At 36.2% G+C, this 18,996-nt stretch overlaps 1 protein-coding gene across 1 annotated transcript in view; it reads right to left on the bottom strand.

Annotated features, from left to right (window-relative positions):
• Positions 1 to 18,996, bottom strand: part of TMEFF2 (transmembrane protein with EGF like and two follistatin like domains 2) — a 285,073-nt gene that overhangs the window by 48,554 nt on the left and 217,523 nt on the right. The window contains exons 6-7 of the mRNA XM_049887727.1: positions 15,048 to 15,196; positions 14,257 to 14,316 (exon numbers count right to left, since the gene is read on the bottom strand). Coding sequence (XP_049743684.1) covers positions 14,257 to 14,316; positions 15,048 to 15,196 — 209 coding nt within the window. The remainder of the gene's footprint in view (positions 1 to 14,256; positions 14,317 to 15,047; positions 15,197 to 18,996) is intronic.

An 18,996-nucleotide genomic window follows, 5' to 3' on the forward strand; every position in this document is an offset into this window, starting at 1 on the left:
TCAACTTTGGCACTATTGACTTATAGGCTTGATAACCCTTTGTTGTGGTGCATATCCCTGGCCTCTTCCCACTAGATGCTAGTAGAAGCCTCCTCTCATTCTCTGAACTTCTCCACCACCCCCACTCCCGCCCTCCCCCTGAGCCACGACAATAAAAAATGTCTCCAGATGTTGTCAAATGTCCCAGGGTGGGTGGGAGGTATGGCAAAATTGCCCCCGGTTAAAAGCCGCTGTTGTAAGACAATGGTCAACAACTCTTCACTTAACCATGATTTCTGAACTAATTCTATAGAGTTGGTCACTGTTGTCATTGTTGTTAGCTGCCTTGGAGTTAATTCCGACTCACAGTGACCCTATGTGTTGAAGAGTAGAACTGCTCCTTAGGGTTTTCTTGGCTGTAATCTTTATGGAAGCAGACTGCCAGGTATTTTTTTCCGCAGTGCTGTTAGGTGGGTTTCAACCTTTAGGTTAACAGTCGAGTACAAAACATGCATGCTATTAAGAATCTCATAATTGGTTATAGAATCCTAAAACTAGGAAGGCATCATACTTAATGTAATTTTCAAATTTTACTGAAGATGAAAATTTAGGCCCTGTGAGTTTAAATAGTCATTCAAAGTTAGAGGAGTTTGCTTGTGACAGAGATAAAACTAATCCAAAAGTTTCTGCATCCCTATTCCAGGCTCTTTCTCCTGCAAAATGCTATTTATAGATGATTTCCTCTGAAATCCAAATGAATTTAAGAAATAAATGCGATTATCTATATTATTGGAGAATAGCCTTGTAGTGAATTCAAAACAACAGATAACAGACATATAATTTCTAGATGATTTTGGAATGAACTAAGTGATCTTACTCCAGTGGTATTATTTTCCTGATGATTATGATGGTAATGAAGACAATAAGGGCTTTCAAGGGATAACAGTATAATTATCTGTATTTCCTGAGCGCATACAATTCCTGGCTAAGGTGAATAGCTCACAAGCATACTAGTTGCTGAAAGCAGCCAGATTGGATATTCAACATAATCGTGCTAAGTTATTTATGTAAGTAAGACCTGATGGTTAACCGGAGCCCTGGTGGCACAGTGGATAAGAGCTCAGCTGCTAACCAAAAGGCTGGCAGTTCAAATCCACCAGTTGCTCTTTGGAAACCCGATGGGGCAGTTCTACTCTGTCCTACAGGGCTGCTATGAGTCAGAATTGACTCGATGGCAAAGGGTTAATGGTTAACTGTCATTGTTGACAGAATACTATGCTGATTATTGATTGATCTACATATAGAAGACAACACGGACACTTTATTTACTACCATATAGATAAGTTTTTTCTGGCCTGTTGGTTCTTCCTCACACTTTTATAGCTATAACCCACCCATCCACTGCCATCGGGTCGATTCCGACTAATAGCGACCCTATAGGACAGGGTAGAACTGCCCCATAGAGTTTCCAAGGAGTGCATGGCAGATTCGAACTGCCGACCTCTTGGTTAGCAGCCATAGCACTTAACCACTACACCACCAGGGTTTCCTTCATAGCTATATTTTCATTTCAATTCAGAAACCAATAACAACAACACACATGCCAACTATGGGAAATGGATGAGTGGCCGTGGCGAAGGGATAGTAGTGGGATTTGCTCAGAGATGATTTCAAACAACTCAAAACCTTCAACTTTCCTGGGGCCTTTCAAATAACATAAAAATAAAGAGAGAGAGAGAAAAAAACCCACTGGTACAAGGTTTGTAGAATAATTGCGACAGTACACAAACAATCAATCTGCAGAAGTGAATTTGGATGTGTACCGCCTGACAAAACACTAATCGCTTACTGCTTTAACCCCTGTAGACTAATAAAGTACTCTTTCTGGAATACTTATTTTTTAGAGGACAAATGGAGCTTGTATTTAGACTGCATTTCGGAATGATTTTAAAAATTTATTTAATCTTTTTTAGTTAACTAGACATTTATTTCCATTAAGAAATAAAATTTTTAATGAAATATTCTTGAGAGTGGGTTTTCTGATACACGACAGACAGCTCTGAACTTCAGGTAGGTGAAAGATTCAAAACAGTTTTTTATTAGTCTAGAATATATTTTTACAGTAACATTTCATAAGACCATCAAACACTGATAATGCATTAATAACTCCTGAAAAAAAACAACTCCTGAGAACCCTCCATTTCATGCTATGTGAGGTAACTAATAAACACATTCTGTTTATGTTTTTTGAAGTTAAACATTAACAATGTCACCATAAAGGGCATTTGTTCATGTAAGTGCTAAAAATTATCTCAGAAAAAAACAAAAAAGATTAAACTTCCTTTCTAAGACTTGTTTTCCTTTGTTATTGGTGAAACTCTTTGGATTCTATGTAAAAGAATTACTTTCAAAGTTAACTTCGTGTCAAAACTTTTGCAGGTTTTACAATGCAGAAAGACCTACCAATCCAACATAACTTGAAATATGTACTAGTATTGTCATTACCTGTAGGGTCGCTATGAGTCAGAATTGACTCGATGGCAGTGGGCTGGGATTGTCGTTACTTGGGGTCTAGTGAATGGGCGGAATGGACTCCACAGCACTGGGTTTTGGGTAGTGAATGGGAGATCTGAGATGAGCTCAGAAGTAAGATTAGAATTGCTCTGTGCCTTTTTTTTTCTCCAGAGCATTAGAATGCCTTACAGTCAGGAAATGGCTCCTAAGAGAACAACCCTCAACTGTTCCCTGATTACATTTACATATCAAGGAACACAGGTAGATTGGAAGGGAGACTGCTCAGAATGAAAACTCAGACGAAGGAGAATCACACAGGCCAATACTGTTAGTTTTAGTAAGCTCTGACTTTAGGTGTGGAGATCCTGGCCCAAGGGAGCTTCTTATCTATCCCTACCTGAGGGCAGGAGCATCCCTATTGTGCTGAGATTTGCATCAGCTGTTTTAGCATCGAAAGAATCTATGTGTTAGTCTTGTTTGCTAAGCAACAGATTAACCTGGCGTCTCAGAAAACTCAACTCTGAGAATGCACTGGCCAGTGGATACAAGTCCTGTAGGCAATTCATTTCACATTGCAAATCAACACATAGGCGTAGAGTTCAGTTAATATGAGTTCACCACTGAAAGGTAGCTTACTCTTGGTTTGCTAAAAATTTAGATTTCTAGGTCTATAATCTGAGAGCCATACCATCATTAATATAGTCAATATGCAAAATATAATTCTTCCACTGCCCTGTCCCAGTTATCCTTCCTCCACTGAACCAATACACCCATGATGCACTGCCCTTCCTGGTTCTCCACCCTTGACTAAGCCTATCTCTCAGCCTCCAATTTCCAAATACTTCCCAAGGTTCACCAGGAACTGTGCTTCAGACTCTGCAAATGCCCCCTCTGTCCACAGAAGCTTCACTGAAATTCTCATCTTTCTTCTTGTATACGGAAGCACTAACTTTCCCAGAGAACACCAAATCACTCAGCCTTCTCAGAAAGGGGCCATATTGTCCATCCCCTCCCTATATCTCAGGACTCAGAGATGGGACATTGTCTTCCTTCTCCTCATTACTGTTTACGAATTACTAGACCAACATTTTGCCCAAAGCTTTATCACTGATTTACATACACTGTTATGCATGAAGTTTGTTTCATAAATTAGATTCCTCTTGATTACGTTTGAGTTCAAGCTACAAGTCTAAGAGTTTTCCAAATAAACAACTAGAGGGAAGAAGCTCTGACCCATGAAACAACTAACATTGTTTAAAAATGCAATTTCTCTGAGAGATTTAGTTTCACAGATATTTTCAAATATTTCTAGTTGATTATGTTTGTACACAGTCTCAAAGAGTTGAGATGTGAGAACTGCATTTTTAATGTAGTTGTTAATGTGGTTCATATATTTGGGGCATGTCAGTCTCATTAACAAAAGCAGTGATATCAAAGTATGTGAACATCTTGTTATTTTAAAACCATTTGAATTCTATTTACTGGTTTCATGGAAAACAATGTGCCTTGAAATTATACAGAGTATTTGGACAGAGTTTACTCTTCTTTCAGTTTCATACAGTCTACCCCATACTTACACTACTCTTCCTGGGAATGAAAATAACATGACTGAAGTGAAAAGGTAAATTGAGGTGGAGAATTATTGCACTTTCACTAGCGGTACCTAGCTGTTTGAGCTCAAATAGCTTTTCTTTCTTTGTCTTCTATGCTAAGTAGGCTCTTCTTGATTATTAGTTTCCATTGAAAACATTTGGTTGATCTTAACGCTGTCTCTTTAAGGTGTGTATGCGTGTATGATTGTGTGTGTACTGAGTATTGATCTGTAAACATGTACATTTTTGACTGGAAATAATGTTTAGCATAAACAGAAATAAATTTCTATGTATCAGCTTCAGGGTTCCTGGGTGGTGCCGTCAGCTAACATGCTGGGCTGTTAACCAAAAGGTTGGAGGTATGAGTCCACCCAGAGGCCTCAGAACAAAGGTGTGGCGATCTACGTCTGAAAAATCAGCCATTGAAAACCCAAGGGAGAGCAGTTCTGCTCTTGCCACATGGGGGGTTGCCACGAGTCACAATCAACTCAATGACAACTGGTTTATTTGGTTATATCATATTGTTGTTATTTTCATATTGATACCTCCTTAACTCTGCGGTCATGCAATACATAGGTTGCTTTTATGCAGTGAATATGTAGGTCAGTCAAACATATACCCTTTCAGCATAAATGACTAATTTTAAAGGTCAAATAGAAAAGAAATATGTCATGCCATTATAATCTTGCAATTATATGTTCTATGCCCCACCCAAATTTCTATTTGAATCTCATGTTATAATAACCTGGTGATCATATTATTTTAAACTGACCAAAATATACCACACATAAAATTATGTTGACTGGAGTAAATTTGAAAAATTGGTTATGTGCTAATTCACCAATGTGATAAAGACTTATAAATGATAGGTGTTGAATAAGTATTTATTTAGAGATGAATTGGGAGTTCCTGGGTGGTGTGGAAGGTTAAACGCTCTACTACTAGCCCAAAGGTTGGTGGTTCAGACTTACCCAGAGGTGCCTTGGAAGTCAGGCCTAGTGATTGGCTTTCACAGCCTTGAAAACCACGTAGAGAAGTTGTATTCTGCACAACTAGGATACTATGAGATGGAATTAACTCAGTGGAAACTAACAACAACGACAATAGGGATTAATTAAAAAGGCAAACAAGATCTCTTGGAAAAAATTGTTATATGATTTGGGTAGAAAAAAAACAACCTCTTGTAACTGTATGAATCTATAAATATTAACATCTATATAAAAATTCTGAGCACATATCATATGGATAGGCCATCTCCCATACAGTGTGTCGTATTGCTTAAGAATCAATTATTTTCAGTTGTCAGGCCAAAAGAAAGTAATATTCACTATGATTTGAGAGCTCACTTCTTGTCTGCTGATGCTTTACAAACTATCTTTTAATTTAAACTTCTAGCACATGGAAGTAAATTTTTTTTTTTGTCTCCATTGAACAGATGAAGAAACTGAGGTTCAGAAAGGTGAATTAATTCACTCAAGGTTAAATAGCCAATAATAAAATGGTGTTTAAACTCAGCCCTGCCTGATTCCATAGCTTTAACCACTAAATGAGCAGTCATACATTTATGGAAAGGAAAGGTAGGTAAGTCACACCTCAAGGTGAACAATTTATTGCAGAAAGGAGCATTTCAAATGGGGGAAAAAAGTGCACACAAATGATACAGGATGCATTATGAACTGGGGCATAAACATAAAGTTTTCCAGAGTGTCTACCAGGGCCCAAGGCAACTCTTCATCTGTATTGCAAATATCATTTCTATGTTTATAACCATGAGCATAACGTAATATTACAGATGACTGCCTATATGATTTTATGGGGAAAACAATGAAAGCACAGAAGTTCAAAAGAGCAGAAAAAATTGTGAGTTAAGAGTTCATAGAAAGCTTTATGAATTTTGCAGCACTCTAATGTAAATCCCAGAGGGGAAAATACTTGAATTGAGACACTTTCCCTCAGAAATCTTGAGAATATCTGACATCTTAATTCATTTCCTGTGCTTAAATATTCTAGGCTAGTCTGGTGGCACTATAATAGCCTGGGCAAACATTTTTATTTATTTCACTATTGATACCAATATTTGTGCTACAAGCTGCTGCCTGCATTTGCTGCTATTTATTTCCTACAGATGGAATTACTGCCCTAGACATAACATGCTTTCCAGTGAAGCGCTCCTTGTGTTCATGAGCAAATGGAAAAACCTTCCATTTTAAATGTAGATGACTGAGTTCACATGACTGAATTAATTCATGTTTTAAATATGATATGAAACCACTTGATATGTATGTCTATATATGCATAATGGAAGAGCGATTGAAGCACATATTAGATTAATCAAGCAAGCCCCCTATGTACATGGGTGGCTGGTCAGTTTGTCAAAACACTGTGTCCAGTTCTGGATCATCCACTTAGCCTCTTTGAGCCTTGATTTTATTTTCCTTAGTATGCGTAACCCTGTTTTATTGAACTGACATAGAATACATGAGGTAATGTAAAAGTAAAAAATTTCACAGAGGCTAGTGTGTGTGTGTGTGTCTTATTAATGTAGGATTACTTGGTAGCAAACACTGTTGCATTTAGTTTCTCTTGTCTATATGGAGAAACAGGAACCAGAACAGGAAACTTTAAAATCAAACAACGTAACTGTTATAAGATGCTTATAAGACACAGACATTAGGTTAAAGAGAAGAATAACTCTTTGAAGCATCTCACAGCAATGTAGATATCATGGTAAATCATTTTATTTTATTTGCATCTGCAACTCCCGAAGGGTTAACCTTCAGAAGGCCGTATCATTCCCAAAGCCCCTAAGAATGTTAGGTAGTGACACTCTTGGTTCCTCATCGTTCGGCCTTATGCTGAATTCTTGAATTAGCAATAATGGTTTGAACCTTAGCTCTATCACAAATTCTTTTTATTTGATCTCTCTAAGGCTCTCTTTTCTCTCTACCTCACATTTCTGTTGTGAAGACTGAAGAAGACAAGGCTTTGTAAATTGCAATGGCTTCTACAGGAAACAAGTACTGTGACAATTCACTAAGACTATCTAGATACCTTTACCCTTTCAAGATGTCAGTTTGTCCTACTATGGAAAACTAACCTGTAACCCATTGCCATCAAGTCCATTCCAACTCACAGTGACCCTATAGGAGAGTAGAACTGCCCCATAGGGTTTCCAAGGAGCAGCTGGTGGATTTAAACTGCTGACTTCTTGGTTAGCAGCCGAGCTCTAATAGGTTGATGGAATATGAATGGCATGAATGGTATTTGGTTTCAACATATATTTCCGGTTTCTTTCTTCTACATTTCAGACCTTAGCTTAAATCTACATTATTGCTTGAAATAAGAAATGTGTTTACAAAGGTAAATTTTCCTTTGTAACCCTTTCTAAATGTCATAAGCATGGTAAGCTACCACAGTGTAATGTTCAATAAATACATGTGGGCTCCTTGCATGTCTATCTAGACTCCTTGCATGTCTATCTAGACTCAGACCTAGGGAGACTCTGGCTCACCCCCAAGGCTGAAGACGACCCAAGGGCTTACCTTTCTCAAAAACAGCCATTAAAATCAGAGGAATTTCTTTTCCCCATATAAATACTAAAATCTCACACATTCTTTATTTTTACTTCTGGCTCTTTGAGTGCTGTCACCCAATTCCTGTTGAAACTACAGATACAGGAAGAAGATAAGTGAACATGCTCTCCCCTGCAGCCATTTTCCTTAGTACTCTATTTTTTTTTTTCCCAATTTGAAAACACACACAAATGTAAGTCATTACTTTAGTCTAACACAGAAACACTGTCATTGGTTTATGTATATTTTAATGCTATTTTCTAGAATGTTATCAAAAATTGATTAAAAAAAATCTCCAGCCTGATGAAGAGGTTCTTGGGATATTTTGTAAAAATTATTGCTGAAGATATTATCCATTCTATGTTTTCTAGTGGTACCTCATTAAAAAAAAGAAATTCTAAATATTTCTTTTAGGATATAGCATTAGAGAAACTTTGTCTTTGGTCTCCCAATTGATTATTTATTTATTTTTACCAGACAACAAAATAAAGCTCCATTTAGCAGAGATCTTGATTGATTTGTTCATCTTTGCAAAGCTCAGAACAGTGGCTTTCATATAGCAGAGCCTCCATAAATATTTGTTGAATGAATTCATTCAACCATAATTTCTTTTTTTACATTGGTTTCAAGGAAGCTTAGGGCTAAATGCAGTAACTGTAATATTTTATGTGGCTGACATATTTAATTTCCTCAACAGTCTGCTTTTCTATTTTCAATTTCTCCTTAAACAATCTCATAGAATATCTTTTAATTATAAGCAATGGCAAGTCCTTCCTGGAAACAGGCAGAAAATATCATAAAGTAAAATACATTTTATTTTCTTGGTGATAAAAAACAAAATAGTTTAACTTCATGGTTGCTTTTTCCTCCCTAATACCTAACAACTTAAAAAATTAAATACATTATAAAATTTTTTTTTTCATTTTTTATTGTGCTTTAAGTGAAAGTTTACAAATCAAGTCAGTCTCACAAAAATTTATATGCATCTTGCTATATTTTTTGCCATATGCTCCTAGTTGCTCTCCCCCTAATGAGACAGCACACTCTTTCTCTACACCCTGTATTCCCCGTGTCCATTTGGCCAGCTTCTGACCCCCTCTGCCTTCTCATCTCCCTCCAGACAGGAGCTGCCCACAGAGTCTCATATGTCTACTTGAGCCAAGAAGCTCACTCCTCACTAGTATCATTTTGTATTTTATAGTCCAGTCCAATCCCTGTCTGGAGAGTTGGCTTTGGGAATGATTCCAGTCTTGGGTGAATGGAAAGTCTGGGGACCATGACCTCTGGGGTCCAAAATTCAGTACATTTTTAATGAAAAAATATGTAGCCATTTTTTCTAAAGCACAGCGAAGCTTTTAGACAGAAGAGAAACATAATCAGAAAATACATACAACAGATGACGAAAAACAAAATAATTGAACTTCATTTTTTTTTCGTTATAAACATGAGGGGTGTATATTTTTTAAAGAAAATTTTGCAAATTTTCAAAGGTTTGTAAAATGCTTGCTATTTTAAAACATCCAAAAGGAAGTTTAACTATTAGTATATTTGAAACAATAGAGATCCCTGAAAGCCCTAGCTTTGTGGTTTTATAAAATTTGCCTTCTCTAAGTCTTTCTGCCGGTGAAGTGATAGACCTAAATCTAGGTACAAGTCTTAAACTGATGATGGGAGAATAGCATTAAGTGGTCTGTTTTGCATATTTGACCTGGAGTCTGTCACTCTGCCTAGAAACAAAAAGACCCAAAGCTCTTGATTCAAGACTCCATAATGCCTTGGGTCTCATTAGAGGAGAGACGGCAGAATAGAGATCCAGAGTCAGATACAACCAGAAAGTAACACTGGCGGTGGTGAGCTAGAAAATTCTTCAGTCTCCTGGTGCCCACTAGTTATGTGCCTGTGAGGATCATGAAATTCACAGCTCTGTTCAAGTTCGATTACACTCTTGGCTACTGCATGTTTGTCTTGTTGGAGTTATCACTCGCTTACTTTGCATTTATCTTATGTAATTTAGCCTGGTCCTTGCTGGGGTCTCTTTCTTGTAAAATGGTATTAAAAAGGAGATACAGCAAATTGATTTTAAGATTATATTTTCTTCAAAGGAATCTCTCCTTTTCTTTTAATAATCAGAAATGTGTGTTCTTGTATTAATAGCTTAGGGCAACATTTTGTTTTGCTGTACGTAAGGCCACCATGAGTCGAAGCTGACTTGAAAGAAACTGACAACAGCAACAATCAGGTGGGCTCAAGGGGGAAAAATGGAATTGGCAAGGTTTTTTTTTTTTTTACCATAGTTTTAAGGACAAATAAGAGAAAATGAGAGTATGCTAAAAAGGTTACTTCCCTCTAGTGGGTGAGTCTGCAAATGTTTATCTATCAAGGGAAATGACTGTGACATTAAATTAGCTGTGAGCCCATAGCAAACTTCTATGAATGTGAGTCACATAGCTCCTGTTTTCTCTTCTTGCGAAGATTTTAGCATGTGAAATAGAAATTAAGAGGACAATGATGTAATGATTCTCTACTTGGTTCCTTTTATTTTTCCAAAGTTTGCATTCAAGAGTTTAGGAAAATATAAATACTATTGGAAGACTGAGGATGCTGAGGAACACTATTATTATTTAAATAATGTCAAAAGAGTATAATTTTTTTTTATAAGAACATCAATAAAGATACAGGCTTTTTAATTAAATTTCCCAATTCTTTCTTTGGGAAGAAGACCAAAAACTACAATGTCATTGTTTTAAGACATATGAAGATAACTCAGCAGTACTTATATGCCTCTGTGTGTGTGTGTGTGTGTGTGTGTATGTGTACATGTAGTTGATATATGTGTCTGCATGTAGGGCATGGGGCCAGTGTCTACCATACTGAGTTAAGGGGTAGAGGGAAGGAGTGTAGAAGAAGGATGATGGGACCAGAGAGGAGGACCAAGTCAATGGAGTTTCTTGCTTAGTTGCTACTCTGTGTTTTGCTGTGTGCATACCCTGGAAGAAGAGCTACAGTGAAGGTCTCCAGTACAACAGTTGGAGAGCCAGTATGAAAGCCTATAAGCATTTTTCTTAAATGATAAATTGGAAGAAGTATGGAATATGGAGTCAGCATATTTGGGTGAATTTCTAACTGTGAATTATGAACTATGCAACATTGTTTAATTCATTTATTCATTCTGAATTTCTGCTTTCCTATTTGTAAGTTAGGAATAATAATAATACCATAATAATAATACATGTGCTATGTACTGTAAAACCAAAACCAAACCCATTGCCGTCGAGTTGATTTCAACTCATAGCAACCCTACAGGATAGAGTAGAAGTGCCCCATAGAGTTTCCAAGAAGCAGATGGTGGATTCAAACTGCCGATCTTTTGGTTAGCAGCTGTAGCACTTAAGCACTACACCGCCAGGGTTTCCTGCTATGTGCTACAGGGCAGTGGTGAGATATAAATAAGGCATTTCAGGTGAAAGTACATTTTGTAAATAAGTACCTATACAAAATGTCATTGTAGCTATAAAGCAAAAAACCCAAACCCGTTGCCGTCATGTCCATTCTGACTCCTAGCGATACCGTAGGACAGAGTAGAACTGCCCTCATAGAGTTTCCAAGGAGCGGCTGTTGGATTCGAACTGCCAGTCTTTTGGTTAGCAGCTGAGCTCTTGACCACTACGCCACCAGATCTGAATTAAAAAGAGTAACATGGAAGCAGCTTGATTGATAGCTCTACGGGTCAGGGAGATAAAACAAAACAAACAAAACAAAAACAAAAACAAAAAACCCTGAGTTTTGGGAGTCATTATGTCTCCAGCTTTTGGTCAACTCATTGGAAAATATCCAAATCTCTACTGATATGCTTATCTCAAAATAACTCATGGAAAAGTTCTCTGAACTCTTCTGTTGGCCGTATAAACATAGTTTCATTCCCAAGAAAGAAAAGGAGAATTTTAAAGTATACAATCAATGTTTAATTAGGACTGGCAAGCTTCAACTGACATTATCTTTGTTCCTGTCTTAATTTCAGATTTCAACAAACATGTACTCTTAAACTTTACTTTTATCTTAAAAGTTTCCTTTGAGAATTCCTAGGTAAATCTAGGGTCAAACCAGAACCCCCGGACCACAATGAATGCCTGAATAGTTTTTATTTGCATGTATTAAGAAATCCATAATCTTATCTTCTCATGCCCAGTAAAGAAATAAAATAGGAAATAATGTCAATTAAAAGCACTGACACTGAAAATCAGAGATTATCTGTTTGAAACCAAACTTACATATAAATTATTTCTGAAATCACAATTCAATCTCAGATCTTTTTGAAAATGAACTAACTGTTAATACGTAATATGAGATGACATCAAGAGAACTGTAGACTCTAGTGTGATATGTATTGGTATAAATTTATAAAATGCTTATATTTATACATTGATACTGATTAACTTGAAGAGTTCTTTGTTTCAGGGATTAAATTCTCAGGGTGAAATTTAATTTTCCTATGAATCCAGTGATGAATGGCTCAATGAAGAAGACATTCAGAGGATGCTATATTTTCAAAGACTTTTCCTAATGAATTAGCTTATAAATGTAAAAGAATTTTAAGCTCTAGTAGTAAGCAAATCCTTGTATGGTAGGGAGGATTTTATGAAACCTCCAATTTTTTTAGACTAGATTAAAAATAAATTATGCCAAGTAGTGACTTATAATATTGTCAATAGATAGCTATTGTTTGTTAGAAAAAATTAAAATTTTCCTTTTATTTTATTAAAATTTAAAATATATTGTTAGCCACAGGCCTTGATTTTCCATTGTTATCTTTTATTACTTTTACTATTAATCCTGTGGATCAGCATATCCCGAAGCGCATTCTGGGAAACACGAGCACTACAAACGTGTCACAAACAATGTGTTATTCATCAAATAAGTTTGTGTATTATAAGAAATTATTAACAATTATTTTTAGATGTGATAATGGTGCTATGACTCTGTTAACAAAGGATTTATCTTTTAGAGATACTGAAGTATTTATGAATGAAACGATGCAACGTCTGGGATTTGCGTCAATACAACAAGGAAAAGGGGAAAGAGAATAAGGGTGCTGCTGGGAAGGGTTAGCAGTGGGCTGATGTTACTGGGTTTAAGTAATGAATACATGGGGGTTTGTTATATTGTCCAGCCTACATTTGTTTATATTTTGTGTATATTAGAAATTCTCCACAATAAAAAGTTAAAAAAAGAGGCATATTATATTTCCCTAAGAGAATTTACAGTGCACGTAAGGGCTCTGAAGAGTTCTGAGGTGAAGGGTCCATTTGGTTAGTTGGGCTCTTCCCAAACTTATCTGACCACAGGACTATTCTTTTTAAGAAATACCTCTTAACAACTCCCCTTGACACTTTGGGAATGGCTATAAAATAGTAGAACAAATTTTTTTTCTTCCCTATGGATCATTGTCCATGATAATTTCAGGCTTCTAGCACATAAAAAGTTTTATGTATGTGTTGAAAAGTATTCAGATGACAGAAAAAAAAAATAAAAAGGAATAATTTTATCATTTCCAAATTCTGAGAGATCTGAGGAGTCTATAAGTAAAACATCTGATTGACCGTAAGTAAAACATCTGATTGACCCGTAAGTAAAACATCAGATCAATTTCACTCAGGTTTATATTGTATATACATATAACCTCAGAAACATTGTTAAGGAAAATGAAACTTCAGAAACAGAGTGAATGGTAGTGCATATTTTGAAAGATAAGAAGGAATTCTGTTTGAATAGTAGCCATAAATTTAGTTACAAAAACAATAGCAAAATGAAGAACTGTTAAAAAACAAAAACAACAAAAAACCATGTTATGCAACATCGTTATTTTCTAACCTCAATAATTTTATTTTTATTTTTACCTCACATTTCTGTACAATCAAAAAATCTAATACTTTGATAAAATCCCATTTGTATATACCCACATATTATTTTTAAACTAGGAAAATTATATTACATAGGTATTTTCCTCAAAATAAAATTCTACTGTAGCTAAATAAGATTTATATTTTATATAAAATTCTTTATGTATTTGCATGTCTCAGAAACATTTTAGTTTCTAAATAAATGAAAGGAATGTATTATTTTTAACATAAATTATACGTACCTTTTGAACTTTGTATCTAAACAGAAACAATCTTATTATTATTTATAGCTGCCCTTTCTTTCTAGCTTTCGGGATACTAGCAAACTTTTTATTATTGGCTTTTATGAAAATTCAAACAAGAACACTTGCATTTACTACAGTTATCTGTCAAAAATTGCATTAATTTCCACTAATGCCCATTAATTTGATAAATGTTTTGTCATCTGTACCATTTGCACTGTCAAAACAAGTTTATTATATCTTACTGACATTTCTGACAATTGCTTTAACTCTGGCAAAAATAAGCGTGTCTTATTTGCTTCAACAAAAATTCACTCTTGCCTCTTGAAAGCTTGAACTAAGCAAGAGAATACCAGCGTATGTCAGAAGCCTTGCAAGGTTCAATTTAGGATCCGTTGTAAATGATTCCCCATGACTTTTATAGATGCGTTTTCGTTTTGTAGTAGAAAATATTACGTACCTGCAAAATCTGTTCTTGCATAATGCCCATCTTCAGACTTCGTAGTTGTAGTTGTGTTATCTGTGTTAAAACAGGACAATAACAACAAAGATTGATTAACTGTTTCCTAAATCGCTAATGTTAACCTTATACCTCCAACAATACCTTCACTGTAATCAAGGGATTTTTACAGGCATAGTTCTAACCAATCTTTATACAAGGACAGATTTGCATTGTCCATTGCTGTCTGAAGGCAAATAATAGAATGATGACTGTTTTTTAAAATTTAGGGTAAGGAGAAGGCTCACAATTATAACTGCGATAAGCTTTTTAAAAGAATAAGTCGAAAACCAAAAGGTTTGGCTCTGAACAAGAAGCAAAATATTCTAGTATATCCTGCCTTTAAAAATGCACTTGGATTATTTCTACTGAAAGAAAGCATGAAAACAGAGTGATTTGCTTTTAGTTTCAATGTTGTCTAATAAATACTAAGATTCTTTGCTAAAACTTATTTCGATTTTTCTTTTTTCCTCTGCAAGGAGAACGTCTTCTGTCTTCTGAATATTGGCCTCTGTGTTCAGGGCACTGTGAATACACAGTCCCAATGTATATAAACAAGATACGGACTGTTGCTGATATGCTGTCAGCCTCCTGTAATCAACCCAAATGCTACAGTAGACTCTACTGCCCTTTATAAATCAGAACTGTCTTTCAGAAATGGAATAGCCGCCTAATAAGGAGTTATCTTCACTTTTCATTTCTGCACAAAGACTAAAAACATTCTTTGAAATGAATTTTGGTATGAACATTACCTTGACATCGACCCAAAGACATGACTTCAATTTTCTCCTGTTTCTGACATGACGCTTCTTTGATTTGACATGCATTATCATAAGATTTCCCATCAGAAGCGCAGAGGGGATTGAAGTTGGTTTGAGAGCAGTCAATGTTGCACACACACCTAAAGGAAGAAAGGGAAATAAAGATATGTAACATCAATAGTGTTGTTACCCCTTTATAAATAAAACACAAAGTGAAAGACTTGCTAGGTTGGCAAAATGCAAGTTGGCAAAATTGAATTGTATCGTTCCAGGGAAGTTCCTCCGCTTTTCTACCTGAGATGAAAAGAAAACACAGAACTAACAGGAGATAATTCAAACGACTGAGCAATGGGTAAGAAATGAAAAGTGGAAACTCAGAAAATGATCAGCAGTTAATCTCTGCCACTGGAACTTTTAAAACAGGTACATAAAACTTCCGTGCTGAGACCTGCAGAATTTGAATAGGCTGATGTAGCGAAGAAACTCAGTTTCAGAATTTCCTTAAATGAATTCATATTGTGTTACTTCTTTTCTAGAGATGTTTGAGTGGTTAAAGCTTGAGGAAGATCATTCAGAGGACAGTTAAAAGAAAGCAAACAAGTAAGTTATTTGGAATCCAATCAGGAGTTAAATTTTTTCAGCATAAATAAGATGCACATAAACTATGCAGAACAGGGGTTTTCAGTGGTCTTTATCAGGTCTGGGGCCACAAAACTCTTTGAGAATTAAAGCTATGGATCTCTCCCTTGAGAAATACCTATTCTATAAATAACCCTTTGCATAAAATTTCAGGAGTTTCATGGAACCTTGAAAATTATCCCATGGACCTAATCCCCAGATACAAAATTCTCTTTTCTGCTTCTATTTTTAAATAATAAATACAAGTTGATTTGTTGCTCATGACTTTTAGTATATGTTGTATAATCTAAAAAAATCTGTGAATTAATGAGAACTAGGTTACCTGAACTAGAAGAATTAGACATTTTAAAGCAAATTTTGTATGATTTTCCCTATGTTCTTATATTACTATGCTTTGTATTTCACTACTTTTTGCTACTGAGAATATTGTGTTTTGTGTGTGTGTCTGTATGTGATCACATGACTTAGAATATAAATTCTCCAAATGCAGAAAAGATTGGGTACTCATTTGTATTTTAAACTTTTGTTAATATTTGTATTCTTTTTCTAAATAGATTATATGCTTCTCTCATTTAGTGCAGGACATGTAATATAATGTAATGATAACAATAACAACCAGCTTACCACATGCTGGGGTTTTAACATGCATTGCTTTATTTAATCTTCACAACAGCCATTTTACAGTCCAAAAACATTACATGGGTCAGACAGCTGGCAAATGGTGGAACTACAAATGTGTTAAACAAAAACTCTCCACCTACATTCCAGTTGTTGTTTGGTGCTGTGGAGTAGATTTCTGACTCATAGAGGCTGTGTATTAGAATCTCCTGGAGAACTTTTGGAAACCCTGGTGGCGTAGTGGTTACATGCTACAGCTGCTAACCAAAGGGTCGGCAATTCGAATCCACCAGGCGCTCCTTGGAAACTCTATGGGGCAGTTCTACTCTGTCCTACAGGGTCGCTATGAGTCAGAATTTTTGGAGAACTTTTAAGTATACAGATTCATAAACAGGTTCCTGGGCCCCAGGAACTCTGGGGTAGAGTCTATGATCCTGTATTCTTCAGCAGTCAGCCTGCACCAGACTTATGGCCAAGGAACTACTGCTTGATCTTAATGGGTTGTTGATTGAGTGAGAGAGGATTTTGTCTACAGCAGGGCTTCTCAGAGTGTAGTCCTTAGACCATCTGTATCGGAATTGCCTGAAATGCTGTTAAATACGCTGGTAGAAAATGTGCTAATGCATTAAAAAATTTTTTTTAAGAGAACTGCTTCAGGGACACTTGGTTATTTTTACACTCACCTATTTAGGAACAAGTAGCTAGGACAGGGAAACCCTGGTGGGGTAGTGGTTAAGAGCTAAGGCTGTTAACCGAAAGGTTGGCAGTTTGAATCCACCAGGTGCTCCCTGGAAGCCCTATGGGGCAGTTCTACTCCATCCTATAGGGTTGCTATGAGTTGGAACTGACTCGATGGCAACGGGTTTTTTTTTTTTTTTAGCTAGGACAGGTGGTAACCATCTCTAAATGCTTACTTAAGTCATTGAGGCATGGTGGTCCTACCTGAGCCATGATGTTGTCATATGATGATAGCTCCTGGGAGCATAACATTGCTTGCTACACTAATTCCTGACATGAGAAATCTGAGATCAGGGACTGCCTACTCGTTCAAAGAGATTTTGGTCCTTTTCATTGTGTATCTGGAGAAGGGGTTTTGCAGCTCAGGCTCATTATCCTTAATTGTTTGTATCACATAAAGGGGGGGCAGCAATCTTTTGTATTAAAAAAATGTGGTGTGTATTTGAGTGTGTATACATAATAACTCTTTGACAGGATACATAAGAAACTAATAACATTGGTTTGCCTGTGGGAGGTAAATTGAAGGAACCGTGGCACAAAAGCAAGATGGAGATTTTTAATTTAAAAATTAAAAGAAAATGTAATTTGTATTGTTATTCAAGAAGATATTTATAATGAGTAAGGTTTATGAATCTTAATAAAATGAACACGTGTGAAAACCAAACCGAACCTGTTGTCGTGGAGTCCATTCCAACTCATAGAACACCTGAGAGCTCCCTCCCCTCAAACATGGTTCCTTTTGTCTTCAAGCCAGTTTATATTTTGACTATTTGTGGTTTTGTTATATTCTAGTAACTATTTCTTTGAAAGACTCCCAAATATCTGTTAGAACAAAACAACAGAGAGAGGTATGTTCTCTCATGTATCTGTCTAAATAATAAATTAAGTAACATATCAAGGGCTTTGCAGGTAAGTTCCAAACAAGTCCAGAGAAATTCAGGAATGTACACCATATATATTTCAAAAAGAAATAACTGACAGCTCAGGAATCCACTTGATGTCATAAAAAAAAAAAAATTAAAGTAAGAATAGACATGGGAAGAGAAAACCTGGTTCAATCAAATTGGCCAGAATTAATGTCTAAGAGAAAAATTCACTTAATTAAGCTATGCTATTTTTTTATTATTAGCTGCTGTCAAGTTGGCCCCAAACTCTTGGTAACCTCAGGCACAATGGAACTGGCGACTCGAAATGCGGACCAGTCCTGCACTATCCCCATGATTGGTTGTGGATCTGACCGGTGTCGTCCATAGGGTTTTCAGTGGCTGATTTTTGAGAGTAGATGGCCAGGCCATTCTTCCTAGTCTGTCTTAGTCTAGAAGCTCTGCTGAAACCTGCTCAGCCCCATAACAACAAACAAGCCTCATACCAAATAGGCAGTGGTTGCACTCAAGGTGCACTGGGAAGGGACTGAGCCCAGATCTCCCACATGGAAGGTGAGAATTCTACTACTGAACAGTCACTGCCTCCAAATAAGCCGAAATTTTTCCACCAAATTTAGCACTTGTTCGGAATATCTTACAAGATCATCTTTTTCCAATCGACCGTTTTTTGTTATTATTAGTATTTTTTCTAGTCCCTCAGTTTTACTGCTGCCAACATCTTCACTCTCCTTTCCTAGCATGGTGCACTCAGCCCCCCGCCCCTCCCCCCGAGGTTTGCTTTCCTTTTAGCAATTCCTGACTCTTACTTTCTCAGCTAAAACTTTTCAGGGAAAAGCTAAGGAAAAAGTAGGGACATTTGATATTTTTATTCTCATCTCAAAAGGACAACATAGATTCCTTGAATTGGAAGGGTAATACAGTTTTGCTGGGATTTCAGCTTTATGAAAGCATGGATTAAAGTTATCTTTTTGCTCCCTTATATCTTGTCATTTGTCACTACCTCGCTAATTAAAAAAAAAAAAAAAAACTTGCTTATGAATCTCAGCAATAATGGGAAACTG

Source organism: Elephas maximus, chromosome 6 (genome assembly GCF_024166365.1).
Source record: "Elephas maximus indicus isolate mEleMax1 chromosome 6, mEleMax1 primary haplotype, whole genome shotgun sequence".
Classification (NCBI taxonomy): domain Eukaryota; kingdom Metazoa; phylum Chordata; class Mammalia; order Proboscidea; family Elephantidae; genus Elephas; species Elephas maximus.